The sequence below is a fragment of the Podarcis cretensis genome (assembly GCF_951804945.1).
Source record: "Podarcis cretensis genome assembly, chromosome: 10".
Taxonomy (NCBI): Eukaryota; Metazoa; Chordata; class Lepidosauria; order Squamata; family Lacertidae; genus Podarcis; species Podarcis cretensis.
The window spans coordinates 72,232,522-72,250,732 of record NC_137179.1 but is presented as its reverse complement, the minus strand read 5'-3'; the positions used below and the strand labels follow the sequence as shown (position 1 = coordinate 72,250,732).

The window sequence follows — 18,211 nt, the reverse complement described above, 5'->3', positions numbered from 1 at the left end:
GTCGTGACTTCTGCCCCAGTGCTCCCAGATACTGCTTAGGACTGTCTGACCAAAAAAAGCTACTTTCCTCTCAGAATCTGCTTTGTGCCCTATATGTAGTCTATGTGCCTGACTACTCGCAGGATTTCTTTTAGCATCAGTTGCAGACTCACAGTGCTGACAGAAAAGGAAGCAAAACAAATTACTCGAGGCTTATATCACTTTCAAGAATGGTTCTCAATAGGCCTGCATGTGAAAATACCAAATCGGAATCTACATAACATATCAACAACTGCTCCATTCGCAGGATACTAGATTTCTGTGAGGCCCTGTACGTGGTTTGCGCTACGTGGACAACCCATTTGATCAGTTACTATTCCTGTCTGCATGCTTAGATAAGGACCAAGCCCGGGTGTCAAATATTAGGCAGAGAGGCTCCAAACTTTCAGCTGTAGTAGATTTTATTAGAATAAAAACAAAAAAATCAGGTTGCACTCAGGATATCAATGGAAATGTTAAGAAGCTATTCAGACATAAGCATGGCATTTCAACCACAAACCTTAAGATCTTACACACACACCAGCAATACATTTGAACCTGATAAAACATGATTTGCATAAACCATAGTTTACCTATGCATACTGTCATGTGTGATTCTTGTTTGTGGGCAAAGTATAGCTTGCCATTAGCCTGGAAAATGGGAGAAATTAATCACTACACATAACGGGAAGACGGGGTGCAAGAGCCTGAGGCCTGTAGTTATAATATTAAACTGTGATCTAACTTTATGCTTCGAAGAGAAAAACAACCACAGCTTAGCTTCATTTTATAAAGTGGCTACTGACTTTCAGAAGAAGTTACATGATTTGCAGTGTATGTTCCTTTAAATAATTCTTTGCCCCAATATTATTTTCCTGGTTTTGCTATAGATTTAAATATTCTCTTCAAACACCCTTTCCTCCCGTTTCAGACTTTTGATGTTTGTTTGTTTTTATTTACCTCGTTTTTGTCTTTTCAGCCATGCCACACTGAACTGTCATCACTTCCTCCACTAGGGGACTCAATTGGCGTGCGCCAACAGAAAGGGAACCAAAACAGAGCACTGAGAAACAAGCAGATCAGTATGCTGGGGAGAGTGTGGTGCTCTGCTTGGTTTACAGCAGGCATAGGCAAACTCAGCCCTCCAGATGTTTTGGGACTACAACTCCCATCATCCCTAGCTAACAGGACCAGTTGTCAGGGATGGTGGTAGTTGTAGTCCCAAAACATCTGGAGGACCGAGTTTGCCTATGCCTGGTTTACAGCTTATATTATTCTGGGAGGTCGGCATAACTTGCCAGCAGCTGCTCAAGTGGAGTGAGGATACACAACATCTGTTGAAGGTGCCACTTGTTTCAGAGCACTGATCAAACTTGACCACAATGCTGTTTGTTTCATCATGTTGTTGCGGTGAGAGTGTTGCACTTAAGAGTAGAGAGGACTGGTCAAAGCCCCACACAGAACTTGAGTCACTTACTATATTTCGGCCTAATCTAACTCACATGAAGTTCATAATCATCCCTGCATGTATGCTTTCCTCAGGGAGGCAGGATATAAATGTAAAAGATAAATAAAATACATTTCTAAAGGAAATATGCTTTCAAGAACAGATGACTTTTGCATGGACATCAAAGTCGTACTTTTCTGAAAATTACACAAAACACAGCTCTAACATTATTTCTTTTTTTTATAAGATATTTATTAAGATTTTCAAAGATAATACATTGTAAAACAAAGAAAAAAACAAAAAACAAAAATACAAAGGTACAAAAATACGAAAAATAAAAACAATTTAAAAACACATAAAGTTTCCATTTACTTATTTTCATTTAACTTATTTTCCAGACCTCCTCATACCTCCCTTTCTTATATTCTAATTCAATTTGTTTGTTTAGCAAATCCTCACCACTGATTCTTTTAATTATTTCAAAACCTTGTTTTCCATCTCTTTTGTACATTACAGCTGAAAACCGCTTAATTTCTATCCAATATCATTCTAACATTCCTTAATTTTACAATATTTCTGCAAATAGTCTTTAAACTTCTTCCAATCTTCTTCCGCCGCCTCTTTTCCCTGGTCTCGGATTCTGCCGGTCCCATATAATTGATCATCTTCATCTGCCATTCTTCCAGAGTGGGTAGATCTTGCGTCTTCCAATATTTTGCGATGAGTATTCTTGCTGCTGTTGTCGCATACAGCTCTAACATTATTTCAAGAAGCCTCTTCTTTCCCATAAAAGTTTCAGCTATTTTTTCATTAAAAGTCAACCACATTTTAAGCCTCTTCTTGGTGGCTAAACCTGGTTTTGCCAAATATTCTGCCTACTTATACTCTATTCGTAGATACAGTTGCAAGTGTGTAATGAATCCAACACTCAGTGAAACAATTCCTATCTGTCAGGCCTCTAAAAAGGATCAGAAGATGTCACACTGTTTTAATGTTGTTAGCCGCCCTGAGCCCGGCTTCGGCTGGGGAGGGCGGGATATAAATAAAATTTATTATTATTATTATTATTATTATTATTTGTAGAGTAGGCCCTAACATAACCCTCAAGGTTAGAGCAAACCTTCGGAAAATCCAACTGTTATGTACTACAACAAGGACAAATATATTTGAACAAAACAGTCTATATTTTCTAAGCATACCTACAGCTGTATACACCTTCCAAAGTAGTTTACTCACCTCAGACTAAGCCCCATTGAAGTCAATGAGACATCCTTCTGAACAGATATGTACATGATTCACTAACAATGCAAAGCCTGCTTCAAAAAACTGAACTACTCTTGAGATTTCTTTCTGTCTGACTCTCTTCCCTCAGACATATTGTTCATAACCAGAGTTATGACTACCATGACACTTTTACTGTATTTAATAAGCACTGATACTTCTGAAGTGTCGCTAAGTAGCTCAGCATTCATTGTTTAATAAAAAAAAGCTGAAGACTGCAAACATTTGATCTCCTAGGATACTTGTGCTGCAATCTTAAACTCTCTATTTTTATTATTTTATTTAATCTCTTAGACACCCAATAAACGTCATTCACGACTATGAAGTAAGTTACTAGGAACTTGATTTATTTTTAAGCAAACATGTTTAAGACTGCATTGTCAAGAGGTCAAATGTTCACCTTAAGATTTCAAAGCATTTCCCTAACAACACATCCTCGGAAACAGCCTCCTACATTTGTCTCACTAGATCTCCCTGGCACTGCCTGACAGGGAAACCCCTGGCTCTGTTGTTCAGTTCTATTTACAGGGAGGAGAAAATGAAGGGATATACTATAAACAGTCATAAGTCACATAATAGAGGGACGCGGGTGGTGCTGTGGTCTAAACCACTGAGCCTAGGGCTTGCCAATCGGAAGGTCAGCGATTCGAATCCCCACGATGGTGTGAGCTCCCATTGCTCGGTCCCTGCTCCTGCCAACCTAGCAGTTCGAAAGCACGTCAAAGTGCAAGTAGATAAATAGGTACCACTCCGGTGGGAAGGTAAATGGTGTTTCTTTGCGCTGCTCTGGTTCACCAGAAGCAACTTATTCATGCTGGCCACATGACCCGGAAGCTGTATTCCGGCTCCCTCAGCCAATAAAACAAGATGAATGCCGCAACCCCAGAGTTGTCCACGACTGGACCTAACAGTCAGGGGTCCCTTAACCTTTAAGTCGCCTAATATGCCATCCATGGTATATAATTATAAGCCAGATGAAACAACACTAATATGCTGAGAGGGAATACTGGAGAAAAACTAAAGCTAAAGAAATAAAATAAGATGAGTTGAAAATGTTGTTATGTGGTCATGGGTCAGTTGAATGACTGGAGGGTAGTATCTGGTTCCCATATAACCTTGAAAAATCCAAGGAGGTTCTGTTTTCATTTGAATATATAATCATCCCAATTTCACGGCTGCAGATGGAAAACACAACAGCAGTTCAAAAACAACACACAGAGTGGAGCTACAACAATGGTCTTTTCTGTCAGCATGATTAAGTCTATTTTTTAGGCTCACCTCCAGGATTTTTTGAGCCTTGAGTATGAGACAACTTTAGACCATTTGGCCCTGCCTGTCTCTGCTTGGCTTCAGGACTGAGTGTGACTGCATGAACGCCACTAGCCAGTGATATGAAACATTAAACAAGGTCAGGAACGCAGATGGCACAAAGCAGAAAACTTTCCTCTTGTGGGGGAAGTGATGGGAGAAGGGTAGCTTACTGCAAACGTCTTACACGAAATAAAATGTGTAGCTTGCAAAGCTAAAGATACTGTTCTTTTTTGTAAGAGAGGCTGAAGAGAACAAGCAATTCAATCAATAACTGACAAGTGGAGTCATATCTTTTAAAGATGATAGGAGTACTATACAACCTAAAGGTTCATAGGATTTTTATGTATTTTTTGGGGGGGGGGGGGACAAGGTAAGGAAAAGGAAGTGAGGGAGCTTGCTAGCACTAAAGGTACAGGGAGGACTTTATTATGAACCGCCAGGAAGCCTCCTAACCTCTTACCATGGTTCACTGAAAATTTAACAGTTGCCACTGCCATTATGTCACTGAGAGAATGCTCACGTTCCAGTACATATGTGATAATTGCCAAACTGAATGAGTAAAATTTATTACAACGATTTAGTCATCACACCAGCCCTTTACCACAACAGGAAACTAAGTATGATAAACTACAAATCTATTATGTATTGCTGCTCTGTCAAAAGGAATGCTCGCATGTTCAACACATGCTTGTCAGGTACAATGTATAGTTGTGGATGAACAGGAATAGGCTTATTCAATCCAATAGCTTCAGAGCTTATACACTGTTTTTTCAAGTATATTTCTGACTTGCTTTAATTTGCATGCTGACGGTCCAGAAGGATACCATGGTTGATAGTATCAAAAGCCAGTGAGAGTTCCAGCAGAACCAGAAAATAGCTTTCATCTCTATCCCTAGCCTGCAGGAGATCATTGACCAGTACAACCCGGGCAGTTTAAATCTTATGGAGCCTGAAACCTGATTGGAAAAGGTCCAAATGGTGCATATCCTCCAGACAAGGCTGAATGGAATACTTGAGACTGGAAGATAATTGGCAATAATGGTTGGGTCCAAAGATGTTTTTTTTCAAGAAGCAGTTTACTAACAGCTCTTTTAACTGTTCCAGGAAGACTCCCTCAACCTATTGGTGGCCACATGAACTGCCATGTACCGTATTGCCCCAAATATAAGCCACACTTCCCCCCCCCCCCAAATTCCGATCCAGAAAAGTTAAAGTGTGGCTTATATTCGTGACCTTATGATATCGCTGCTGAAACAGCTGCCAGGAGGGCAATCAGGGGTGTGGGACAATGGCACATCGCCGACCCACGACTCCCAGGCCTCCCCCAGCAGTCTCATCCCCATACTTAGAGGGTCTCATCCCCATCAGCAACCATGCTGCAAGATTCTGCAGTTTCCAAACCAAGCACAAGAGAAGCCCCACATAAAGATTAGATTACTGAAATGTACTTTAAGTGATCAATACTGAATTACTTATAAATTTTTGACCTAAAAGACAGCATATATTCAGTTGTTTATTAAGAAGTAGTTCCACTGCAGTCTATATCTGTTATGATCAGGCCCGCAGGAACCCTGGCAAAGTAGAATGCAGTAACTTCAGATTATAATGAATAACAAGATGAAAAAATATTTTTTAATAATTCCAGTGGCACCTTTAAGATCAACTAAATATAAGCTTTCAAGGTATGAGCTTTCGTGTGTAATACACACTTCGTCATTCATTCAGATTGTTCAGATTCTCAAAAATCATCTACATGATGGCTACCTTTTACTGTACTAACATCACAATATCAGTCACCTTAGCACATATGCAATTACCATTTTGTTAACATTCCAATTTCCCCACATTAACCTAAACTGGACTGATTCCGAACTGCTCCTGAAACTGTTACTAAACCAGTACTAGCCTGAATCAGAGCTGCAATTAGCAACTGAAACTATAATGAAATCAAAACAAGAAAATTAAATGGCTTGGCTTCCTCATTTGAAGGAGAAATTATTTGATGCAACATAATTCTGAAAAAGGATATAAACATACAGGACACTATTGGATGTCAAAGTTCTGCTGCTAAATCATAGTTTAATGTGACCACACAAGCGGCAGCAAATATTGGGCTTGCATATCTATATTCCCTTCTCCTGCATGAGGCACGGCTATAAAGAGTTCTGAAGCCTTTGCTTCTGAATTTGTTCATTTACACGATCCAAAACGTTAACTCTGGTTTATTTGACACAAGCCAACGCCAAACCATGGTTTAACTTGCACCCCACCCGTGGGGCTAAATTTAAACCAAAAAGGTTTTACATATGACAATTACAAAGGTGACATATTATTAAGATGTTAAGATGACTACTGCTAAGTGAGAAAGCCATGCTCTGTAAATCTGTTTATTTCCTAATTCATGATTCATGCCTAAACAATCCCACTGATCATCCATTTGTGCCTAACAGGCAAAACTCCAATGAACCAGACTAAAAGGATTTGTTTCTAGAATAGCAAACTAGCTGCTGGTAACTGAGGAAAACAAACAGCTGAATTCTGATCACGCCCACTTTCAGGCCGCCTTGATTAACAAAACTTCCTTTGAAGAGAATGTTGCATCTTGGAGGTTTGAAAGCTTTGAAAAGAATGAGAAAAAGGCTATATATTACAAACAAAGGCAGAACAGCACTGTAGCACAATATAGAAAAACTGTAAATTTGATCTTTAGTCCAACAACTTGAGCAAAAACCTGTGACACAAAACTTCCATTAAACAAGTGACCATGGCACGTTTCTGTCTTCTCAAAGAAAAAGCCTGACAATGGCCGTTTTGGAGCATAAAGCTAAGAACTATAGTCTAGTTCTGGGGTGCCAACAGAGTGCTCATGGGCACAATGGTTCTGCTGAGTTTATCCTGTTGCTGCAAAGCAACCTAGTGCCCCCACACACACACTGCCATCTTCTTTGTGATGTGATGAGGGTGGTTGCTTATTTTCTCCTTTGAAAAGTATATAGCACTGAAGGAAGGCATTGGAAGAATGACTCTCACTTCCTCTTTTGACTCTATGTGCTTTTCAAGGGTCAGATGGGGAGCTGAGCAGCTGAACAGAAAGGAGGATGACTGAAAGGAAACATGGAAAAGGAGGGAGGGCAGGAGGGAAAGGGGAGGGCAAGCCTTCCAGCTTGCAGGATGTACTTCGTTTTTTCCTTTGCACACACACGATGGGTACAATATGATGGATCCTCTTATAAATGGATCTGCTTATAAATCGTGTCAACTCCTGCCCCCTGCTGAAAATATTAAAGGTAAAGGTAAAGGTACCCCTGCCCGTGCGGGCCAGTCTTGACAGACTCTGGGGTTGTGCGCCCATCTCACTTAAGAGGCCAGGGGCCAGCGCTGTCCGGAGACACTTCCGGGTCACGTGGCCAGCGTGACATCGCTGCTCTGGCCAGAGCCAGAGCCAGAGCCGCACACGGAAACGCCGTTTACCTTCCCGCTGGTAAGCGGTCCCTATTTATCTACTTGCACCCGGAGGTGCTTTCGAACTGCTAGGTTGGCAGGCGCTGGGACCGAGCAGCGGGAGCGCACCCCGCCGCAGGGATTCGAACCGCCGACCTTTCGATCGGCAAGCCCTAGGCGCTGAGGCTTTAACCCACAGCGCCACCTGCGTCCCATGCTGAAAATATTACTATATATAAATTAACTGGGACATGGTGATAAGAACTATTAGTATGCACACACCTTTCTCTACATTATTATCTTCCTGTATTTGAATGCTCTGACTCTCAACAAATTCTGAAAGCAAGCAAGCAAACAAACAAACAAACAAACAAACGTGAAACTTCAAATATTACAAATAGTTGTGCAAATTACTTTAATTAGCATAAAATACCCAACTGTGAAACATGGGGATCATAGTCACAGAATTCTGGATTTGCTGAAGAAAGCCAACGACCTGCTAGTATCATAACTGATTCCCTAATTCTTCAGGTTTCACATAAAATCTGGAGGGACTCATTTAGAATGGTCATTTTGCTGTGATCTTTCTTACAACATCACAAAATGTCTCTCAAATTAACCCAATGCAGACAAATTAAGTATGGCACAGTGCAAGGATCACTGCTTTAAAAATTATATCTACTGATTCATTCTTCCCCATGACTGTCCTGTGGAAAGAAAAATGTGTATTCTTTCCAAGGCTAAACTTGAGCTTTGTGACAGACACCGATATTCACTTTAAGCATAGGCTGTGATAGTATCAACTTGTAGTCCAATACTCACGAAGCCCAGTGTTTCTAATAGAAACAATAAATATTTCAGAAGACATTTATAATTCATGTCCAAGAGGACGACCATCCTCCAAGATGATAGCCCCAGTATAAATATTGTTTTAATCAACCTGGCAATATTATAATGGCCTTTCTTAAAATATTTTAAGCAATAGAAAAATGTAAGCAAGATTTAAGCAGTATTAATTCTGCAATGCATATTTAGCCTCTTAGTTGGGAAGGAAAGCCCAGGTGAAGTGACAGTAGATGTACTTCTGGATGAGCTTCCAAATAAAACTACAGTTTAAGGAATTAATATCACTGTATTAAAAACATTAACAACTATTGTATATAAAAGTTAAATTTGGAATGTTCACATGGCTGGTCTAAAAGTAAAGGTCAAGTCACTTGTATGCAGAAATCTATTTTCAGCTGTATTACATCCTTTAAAACCATTTCTGTTTTTATAAATTCCATGTTTTTTAAATCACAAAGTGATTACACTACAGTTGTAGTTGAACCATCAAAAGGTATGACATCTGAAGGCAGCCCTGCATAAAGGGAAGCTTTTAAATGTTTTATGATGCTTTTATTATGCTTTTATATATGTTGGAAGCCACCCAGAATGGCTGGGGCAACCCAGTTAGACGGGTGGGGGTACAAATATTAAATTATCATCATCACCATCATGCACTAAAAAGTAGTACCAGCATCAGCAAATATCTGTTGCAATTGTTTTCAGTAAATTGTTGCTCATTCCAACACAAGAATGTTTTATACAGTGCATTTCTGAGCACAATTCAAAGTGTTGGTGCTGACCTTTAAGGTCCTAAACGGCCTTGGCCCAGTATACCTGAAGAAGCGTCTCCACCACCTTTGCTTAGCCCGGACACTGAGGTCCTCCTCCAAGTGTCTTCTGCTGGTTCTCTCACTGCGAGAAATGAAGTTACAGGGAACCAGGCAGAGGGCCTTCTTGGTAGTGGCACCCTCCCTTCAGATGTCAAGGAGATAAAGAACTATACAACTTTTAGAAGACATCTGAAGGCAGCCCTGTATTGGGAGTTTTTAATGTTTGGTGCTTTCTTGTGTTTTATATATTCTGTAAACTGCTCAGAGTGGCTGTGGAAACTCAGTCAGATAGGTGGGGCATAAATAATAAAATTATCGTTATTGTTATTGTTGTTGTTGTTATATGTGCAAGTCCCACTTTCCAAATACAATGCATTCCTAGCAAATCGTTCATTAGGCAAGTATTTGCATAGTGAGTTGATGATTTCCATTGTTTTCTATGTGAACATTTCCAATCCATGATTTGCCCATTCTCTCGGCAGCCAATCAGCAACAGCAAAACAAAGGAAATACTGATTTGCCAATTCTCTCCTGCTCCCCGATTTGTCTGTTATCTTTCCCTCCCTCCATGGTTTTTGCCTGAAATGGCTGGTACTGACCAGCAAAACAAAAACAACTAAGGTAGTGAAAACTGTTCAAATATCTGAATCAGCTGTTCATGTAGAGAGGTTAGGGTATAATTCCTTGTGTTCAGATAACAGATTCAGGTAACAAGTGTTCCAACAGGGGGACCTGTGTGTACATAGGAGCATTCGATGCAATTGGGCATATAGATGAAGAAATAGGTTAAACTCTTGTTAAGACTGCTCCTTTCACATCATAGGCCTAATCAGAGAAGTGAATGGAACTCTGCTCATGCAATGGGACTTTTTCCTGGCTCCTCATCACCACAGTCTCCTGCTCCCCAAAAAACCATTCTTGAGGGTCAAGGGATCTACTAAAATGATACTGTGTTGCAGAAGCAGGACGATACGATATCTTTATTGTCATTGTCCCATGCAGAACAATGAAATTGACAGGACAGGGAAGTTGGGAGAATTTGGTAGACTTCCTTTGCACAAATGCCTTTCAACTCACACAAGATACTTTTAGATCCAAGTCACAATAAATTGAATTCCTAAGGAAGTCTAATGTTCATTGGGGTGTATCCACAAATGCAAGCACGCAAGTCCTTACTTAACATCCACTCACCTTAAGTAATGCTCAATGACCTAAACATGAGTCAACATTATGGAATACTTGGTAATGACTAAGAGGCGGCTCAGCTCCTTAACATGTTTTTAAAAAACTTGTCTATGTACTGCCTTTCTAAAAACTCAAAAGCAGAAATTGTGTAAATTTTTATGACTTTCCCTCCCCTTCTGTGTTTACCTTAATTACACCAAGCAGAAGAGTGGTGTAAACGACGACGACAACAACAACCCATACATTTATTATTATTATGCATTAAATTTGTGTGCTGTCCTTCATCTGAAGATCACAGGGACGTTCACAACATAAAAATAAAAAATGAGAACACATATTTTAAAAATCTCTGTTTCCTTCCATGCAAAATGCAATGCAATGCTTAGTATCATTGTTGGAGTTCAATGGGGCAACCATCTACCTTTTGCTAACTTCCTGATTCTCTGTGATCCATTCCAACCTAAAAAAAGAAAATGCGGTGGCACTGTTCTTTTGTTTTGATCTGCCCCTCTCATGACTCAAGGGGAAAACATGTGTTCTCAGATAATCCTCACCCTTGAGGAGGCTTAAACAGTTGGTTGTTGAGGTTTGAGAACTCACAAAGATTTATCAGCAGGAAACATCAAAATGTTTGGTATGCTGCATTTTAAAGCTCCAGGACACTCCTAATTGTGCCATGTTCTACAGCAATGGTTGTCATCAATCACATTTATTGATTAGACCTGCTAGTCTACCCTCGGGCTACAACGTTCATGAAGACAATGCGATAAACTAAATATGCACATCTGTTCCCATCACCTCCCTTCCTTGTAGCACATTTCCCCTGAGAAAGCTGTAAATCGCTGCTGTTGTTGTTTAGTCGTTTAGTCGTGTCCGACTCTTCGTGACCCCATGGACCAGAGCACGCCAGGCCCTCCTGTCTTCCACTGCCTCCCGCAGTTTGGTCAGACTCATGTTTGTAGCTTCGAAGACACTATCCAACCATCTCGTCCTCTGTCGTCCCCTTCTCCTTGTGCCCTCCATCTTTCCCAACATCAGGGTCTTTTCCAGGGAGTCTTCTCTTCTCATGAGGTGGCCAAAGTATTGGAGCCTCAGCTTCACGATCTGTCCTTCCAGTGAGCACTCAGGGCTGATTTCCTTAAGAATGGATTGGTTTGTTCTTCCTGCAGTCCATGGGACTCTCAAGAGTCTCTTCCAGCACCATAATTCAAAGGAATCAATTCTTCGGCGATCTGCCTTCTTTATCGTCCAGCTCTCGCTTCCATACATCACTACTGGGAAAACCATAGCTTTTACTATACGGACCTTTGTCGCTGCTAGCTATAACTATATATTAACTCTCCAGGATCAGAGGTATCATACCCCTGACTGCTAGTTGCTGGGAGAAGACCACTGCTTATGTTCTGCTGCTGGGCTTCTGAGAAGCATCTGATGTGATGATCACAGCTTCAGTGAGAACTCACTGCCTTTAGTATAGACAACACTAGAGATGTGCTACCTATATGAGTTATTTGCTCACAGATGTAACAGATGCATTATCACCTTAGAATAATCTTGCTTCATACTCATGAAAAGTTATTTCAGTTACAAAAAGAGAGGATAAAATCTTAGCTTATTTATCACTGATTTTTTTGTTGCGTTTCCCCACATACCGTACAAAAGTGTCCACATTTAAGCTTATATATTTTGGCCCCCTCCAAGACCAACTGTGTAGAGAACCAGTTTCTAATTAAATAAAGTAGCTGCCACTCATGAAATCTTAATGTAAGACAAAGACATACACAAAATATTTTTATATAACCAAACTGCAATAAAGATTAAACAGTTCAGCTCTTTTTATAACCAAGATTGGTCTTTCCGCTTTATCATTATTTTAAACTAAAATTCAGTAACATTACAAGTGACAATAGCAATATATCATTATATTTCTCATTATATTAAACTGAAATTCAGTAACATTACAAGTGACAATAACAATATATCTTTGAAACCTGTAACTGCATGGATATACATTATGTTGTCCAATTACTGAGTATGGATCAAAACAAAAGGTATGGTTGGTATCATATATACTAAGAGTATACTCCTCCTTCAAGTGTAGATTCTGATGTAACCAAAAGAGCACCATTTATACACAAGAGGGAAGTGCTATCAGGTTCAGAGCAACCCCATTGTTTCCAGAAGTACAAAAACTATTTAGGGAAAATACCTAAATGGGGAAACTGAAGACAGTTCAATGAGGACTAAGCATGGTCAAAGGGCCACATAATGTTGACTAACTTGGGGGGGTGAGAAGTGGCAACAACCAGGGGAAATAGTATAGGGAGAGAATAGGCAGCTACTGCTGCAAAACTGTGCTTGAAAGGGCAGGTCCTCCTATCTAAATGTCCATTATACAAAAATTCACTTATTCAAACATGAGGAATTAGTACCCAAACTATACACACTGCAGATTCAGATCTCCAGATCTGCGTGTAGTACTGTAAACAAATAAGCAGCCTTAAAAAAGCCTTCCTTTTTGCATTTTGCTGGTTCACGGCAGCCATTTTGTCAGAAACAATGGGGCGGGGAAGATAAGAGAAAATGCTCTCTTAATTGTCCATTCTTGTCTGTCTCTTGCAAGGTCTATAAGAACTGAACAGGTAGCTCTCTCACTTCTTTCTAAACTTAAGGACACACTTATTCTAATGTTATAAAACAGAGAGCACAGCACAGAGCTTCAATAGAGCAGCTCTCTTTAAGTACTGAAACCACAGCAACTTTTCAAGGATAAAGGTAAAGGTAAAGGTACCCCTGCCCGTACGGGCCAGTCTTGACAGACTCTGGGGTTGTGCGCCCATCTCACTTAAGAGGCCAGGGGCCAGCGCTGTCCGGAGACACTTCCGGGTCACGTGGCCAGCGTGACATCGCTGCTCTGGCGAGCCAGAGCCGCACACGGAAACGCCGTTTACCTTCCCGCTGGTAAGCGGTCCCTATTTATCTACTTGCACCCGGAGGTGCTTTCGAACTGCTAGGTTGGCAGGCGCTGGGACCGAGCAGCGGGAGCGCACCCCGCCGCAGGGATTCGAACCGCCGACCTTTCGATCGGCAAGTCCTAGGCGCTGAGGCTTTAACCCACAGCGCCACCTGCGTCCCTAATTTTCAAGGATGCCTTCCCCCTATTCCTTTGCATCTTCCCTGAGCCTGAAAATACACCCTTACTCTTGAGCAAGGCTAAAATGCAAAGCAAGCTCCTTCTCCTCTTGCCTTCTCAGAGTTCCCAGCCTCTGAGGAGAAAATATACCGTATTTTTCGCCCTATAGGACGCACTTTTTCCCCTCCAAAAATGAAGGGGAAATGTGTGTGCGTCCTATGGGGTGAATGCAGGCTTCAGGAGAGCCCCACCGCCAGCCCCACAAGCTCGGGAGACAGTGGGGAGGCGGAACGCGTTCCGCCTCCCTGCTGTCCCCCGACTTTGTTAGAAGGCTGGCGGGGGGGAGAAGCCTGCTCCTCCCCGTCACCAGCCCCGCAAACTCTGGGGACAGCAGGGAGGCGCAGCACGCCATCCCGCTGTCTCCCGACCTGGTTTGGAGGCTGGCGGAGGGCTTCCCCCTCCCCCAGCCCCGCAAGCTCCCAGAGCGATGCCAAAGCTGCATGCAGCTTCTGCATGGCTCTGGGTCCCGTTCTGGGGGAGGGGGAAAATAAAAAAAAAATTCCTTTATTTCCCCTGCCCCCCCCCAAAAAATCTAGGTGCGTCCTATGGGCCGGTGCGTCCTATAGGGCGAAAAATACGGTAGATGAGGAGACAGTGGGCGATGTAGGAGCAAAAAGACTCTGGGGGAGGACACATGGCAGAGCACAAGCAGATATAGAAGGAGGCAAGGAAGCACTCTTAACAATTACAAGCAATACTAGCTAAATACCAAACCAAAGTGAAGCTCTCTTTTTTTAGATAAATCATCGCTTACCTTTTTCTGGTACCAGACTATAGCATCTGTTACTTTGGACGCCATTTATTCTATGACATTTATACAGTAGTCATTTTAGCTGTAAAGAGAAAGAGGCATAATTTTACATTCATATTCTAATGGAACTTTTAAAAAAAAAATATTAAAAAACATGCATACTATTCTAATTTCAAGTTGGGTGGCTAATCAAGTGACCAATCAAATACCGCTAACTAACCACTTCTTATTCAACCCAGTTCAATTATTGCAAATATTCAATGAAACAGAGATTGTCCTTGTGCAAACGGCAGAGGGCTAATAGGAACAGGAGTACAGGTGTTTTGCTCCCAGCGCTGCAGGAGACAGGGACGGTCTCTCTGTATCACACACATATGTACTCCTAGTTTAGAAGCAGGCATTAGTTTTCATTCAACTCTTTCTGAAGGGTTAATGCCATCTTCCTTCCAAATTAGTTCGTGTGGCTTAACTCCTACTTACTGTTTGCTTAATTGCTGACATCTCTGAACAGGAAACACAGGATCCAGGAGGAAGAATAAAGTAAATGCATAAACTAAGTCAAGTCTACTTGGGTTGCCAAGATGGTCAGAATTTTATAGGACAGCATTGGGAGCTGTGCTTGGGTTTCTGGAGGCTTCATACTAGAAATGCAAACACCAAACTTCTCCAACCATTCTGCCTGTTAATAAGCTAATTATGGAGGTGGCTGGTACCTTTTGCAGGGAGCAATCAGCAAGATCAGAACTGTGCGTGCAAGGGAAATGGTACTGGGGCTAATTTCAAGGCGCTGGTTTTGAAGTATAAAGCCCTATACAGATTGGGACCAGGCTACCTGAAAGATCATCTCACCCCTTAAACACCTAATTGATCACTGCGCTCTGCAATTTAGGGACTCCAGCAGATACCATCTTATCAGGAGGTCTGCCCTGCACAATGTTGGAATCGGCCTTTAGTACTAGTAGTAGTAGTAATAATAATAATAATTTATTATTTATACCCTACTCATCTGGCTGGGCCTCCCCAGCCACCCTGGGTGGCTCCCAACAGAATATTATTATTATTAATAATAATAATAAAGCAAGAAAACACCAGACATTAAAAACTTCCCTAAGGGTGGCACCTACCCTTTGGAATTCCCTCCCTTTTAATATTAGATTGGTGACATCGCAATTACCTTTTTGGCACCTGAAGACTTTGAAGAAGTCTTTTAAGTTGAAGTCTTTCCCCAGTCTGCATCAATTGTAGACTTGTTCTAAATGTGTTTTTAACCTGATTTATCACTTGTTGTTTGCCATTCATGGCTCATTTGGGATTCCATTGTATACTACTGAGACAGTAGGTCTTATGGCTCCCTCCATATCTTCTGGGAAAAGCAAATACTATTTGCATTGTGCTATATTTCCAAAGTGCTAGTCAAGTGATGACTTTGTGTCCTTGTTACTAAGACTGAGATTTTAACTTCTTCCTTTTAGTGAGCTGGTTTTATTATATTTTGTTCTTTTTTGTTTGTTATTCACCTTGGAATTTCTTTTTAAAATGAAGGGTGGTATCTACATTATTTTAGTAAAATTAATAAATAAGTGGATGTGCACATGTTGCTTGCTGATACTCTCCACCAGGAGAGAGAGAAAACTGAGAGAAGCAGTGAGAGAGTGGAATGTTGCACTGTATGTATCTCAGAAGTAACATGACTTCTTACAGTGAATGTTTGCCTTGACAGAGGTAATTAGGCAATTTCAGTCTTAATTCTATATTGCAATCCTGTAGTGCAATAATGAATAAATAATTCTGAATGGATGTCACAGAGTTTATGACTTATCATAGTTGAGGTGGACCCCCAGATTTAAGTTTTGCACAGATAAGGAACTGTATGCATAGCTAAAGATTAATTTGAAATTCCCTCTGAAGCAGCTCTCACTTCTTAAGAGACAAGATGAAAGTATGCATCTTAAGCTCAACCCCGTAAAATCCAGACACTAATGATTCTTTTTAACAGAGTGCAAAGTTGTGATCTGGAGAACATCTATCAGACGCACAAACAAGGACCTGAACCAGTATTCATTAGACACATCTGGCCATCAGCAATAGAAAATTTGAGATTTCATCTACGCTCCTATCACATTGTCTTTACAGTGATTAATGAATCCATTTTTATCAAGGCAACACTTACCAAGGACAGCTAATGTGTTACACAGTGGAAAAGCTAATTCCCAAATAGGTTAATTCTTGAAGGGCTACCAAGGTGCCACTCATAATTGCTGCTCTTGTTTAGGTCAGGAAGTAGCCCATATTTTGAGCACCTGAAAACAAGAGCCCAGTGCACAGCGTGATCCTGCTCCCATGCTACAGACAAAGCACAGAAATTACAGTCACACCTATTATGTAGCTTGCACCCAGATCCATTTCTTAACTGTGTCATCAGTATTCAGTCAATGTACAACCCAATATCAGAATATGGATTATATACAGAGAAGCAGTATATGGGCCAGAAATATCATGCACAACTTACTCACAGAGTCCAAGTGCAAACTGGTCTTAATTATATGTTCACTTCATATGTTCCTAGACTGGAAGTGAAGGCTGAATAAAGGGCTGAGGAAAATACTGGTTACCGATAATCCTGGTACTTATTTTTTTTAAAGGTACTTCCCACCCTTCTCTATAAAACAAACTCGCTATTGAACCAAATCTAAAAAAGAAAAAAACCCACAGCAGCATAATTGTAGAATCTCAAAATAATAAAGTAACAAAAACAAGCAAATTAACAACCTGTAACCAAACTCAGCTCCTAGAGACAACCTCAGCAACTACCAAAAACCTTCCATATAAGCTAGGTTTCCACAGTGCTCAGTGACGTATATCGTGTCAGGGATAGGCAGGGGGTGACATTCCACAGTATCAGCACCACGACTGAGTAAGTGTGAGCAGGACCTCAGATGAAATGGTTAAGTAATAACTACATTACAGGTAAAACATGATTGCTGCCAGGGCGGGAGTCAGGGGCAGGTCAGCAATAACTCACAAGATGTCAGTGAAGTTAACTCTTTATTCAAAGAAACAAAAAGAGCTCAGGTCTTGTAAGCACAGCAACTCTTCCCAGGAGATCTTGCCCCAATGAGGCAGTTGCAAGGACTGAAGGTCCCTGCCTTCCCACCACTCTCTAAGATTCCTTCTCCCCCGGCTACTTCCCAAGCAATCTGAGATGTCTTTGCTTTGAACCTCTTTGGGTTCTAGGAGACCAGTGGAGAGGGAAACGGGTCGCAGCAGGAGGGGGAGACTCCCTGGCTTCTTCAGTAGCCTGCCTGATCTCTGCCTCTTCGCTGCCCTCCTCTCCAGGCTCCTACTCCCAGTCTGCTCCCTCTTCTGCCTCTGATCACTCATTGTTGTCCCACCACCAATTTCCTGACTCAGGGTGTGTGTGTGTGTGTGTGTGTGTGTGTGTGTGTGTGTGTGTCCCTTCGGGGTTTCCCAGCTGGTGTCTTCCACCACTCCTCTGTATCCAGCCAGTCCCTGACAATTGCCAAGGCATTATAAACCTCACAACTAAGATTAAAACTATAAAGCAGCACGGTTGGTGGGACCCTGTATTCAGCTGGAGCAACAGTGACACAGGAATCCTATTAAACATGGTTCATCCCACTGTGGTGAATCTGATATTCTGGATTGCTGCTGTCCTAGCAGTGCGAGTCCTGTTGAGCCAGCTCTGTGTAATGGAAGAACACTCAAGGGTCCAGCGCAAGTTAGTGCCAGTAAATATGTGACAGCCATCGTGTTTCACCAAGTTGTTAGGCGGGGGGGACGACTGTGAGGATGGCACATGGCACCAGAATCTAGTTAATATCAGATTCTCATCCCCACCCCCTTGGCTCTTATCCTTTTGACTCCATTAAATGTTACCTACCTAACATGAACACACAGGATGGGGG

General features: G+C 41.5%; 1 protein-coding gene across 7 annotated transcripts in view; it reads right to left on the bottom strand.

Annotated features, from left to right (window-relative positions):
• The window catches only part of PHTF2 (putative homeodomain transcription factor 2), a 67,428-nt gene that overhangs the window by 38,822 nt on the left and 10,395 nt on the right, over positions 1-18,211 (bottom strand). For 3 of the 7 annotated variants that reach the window (XM_079993645.1, XM_079993644.1, XM_079993646.1), the window contains exon 2: positions 14,289-14,367. In XM_079993645.1, coding sequence (XP_079849771.1) covers positions 14,289-14,333 — 45 coding nt within the window. In that variant the 5' untranslated portion in view covers positions 14,334-14,367. Of the gene's footprint in view, positions 1-14,288; positions 14,368-15,145; positions 15,175-16,455; positions 16,867-18,211 lie in introns of those variants that run through there. The other 4 variants (XM_079993642.1, XM_079993648.1, XM_079993647.1 and 1 more) reach the window with 3 other exon arrangements.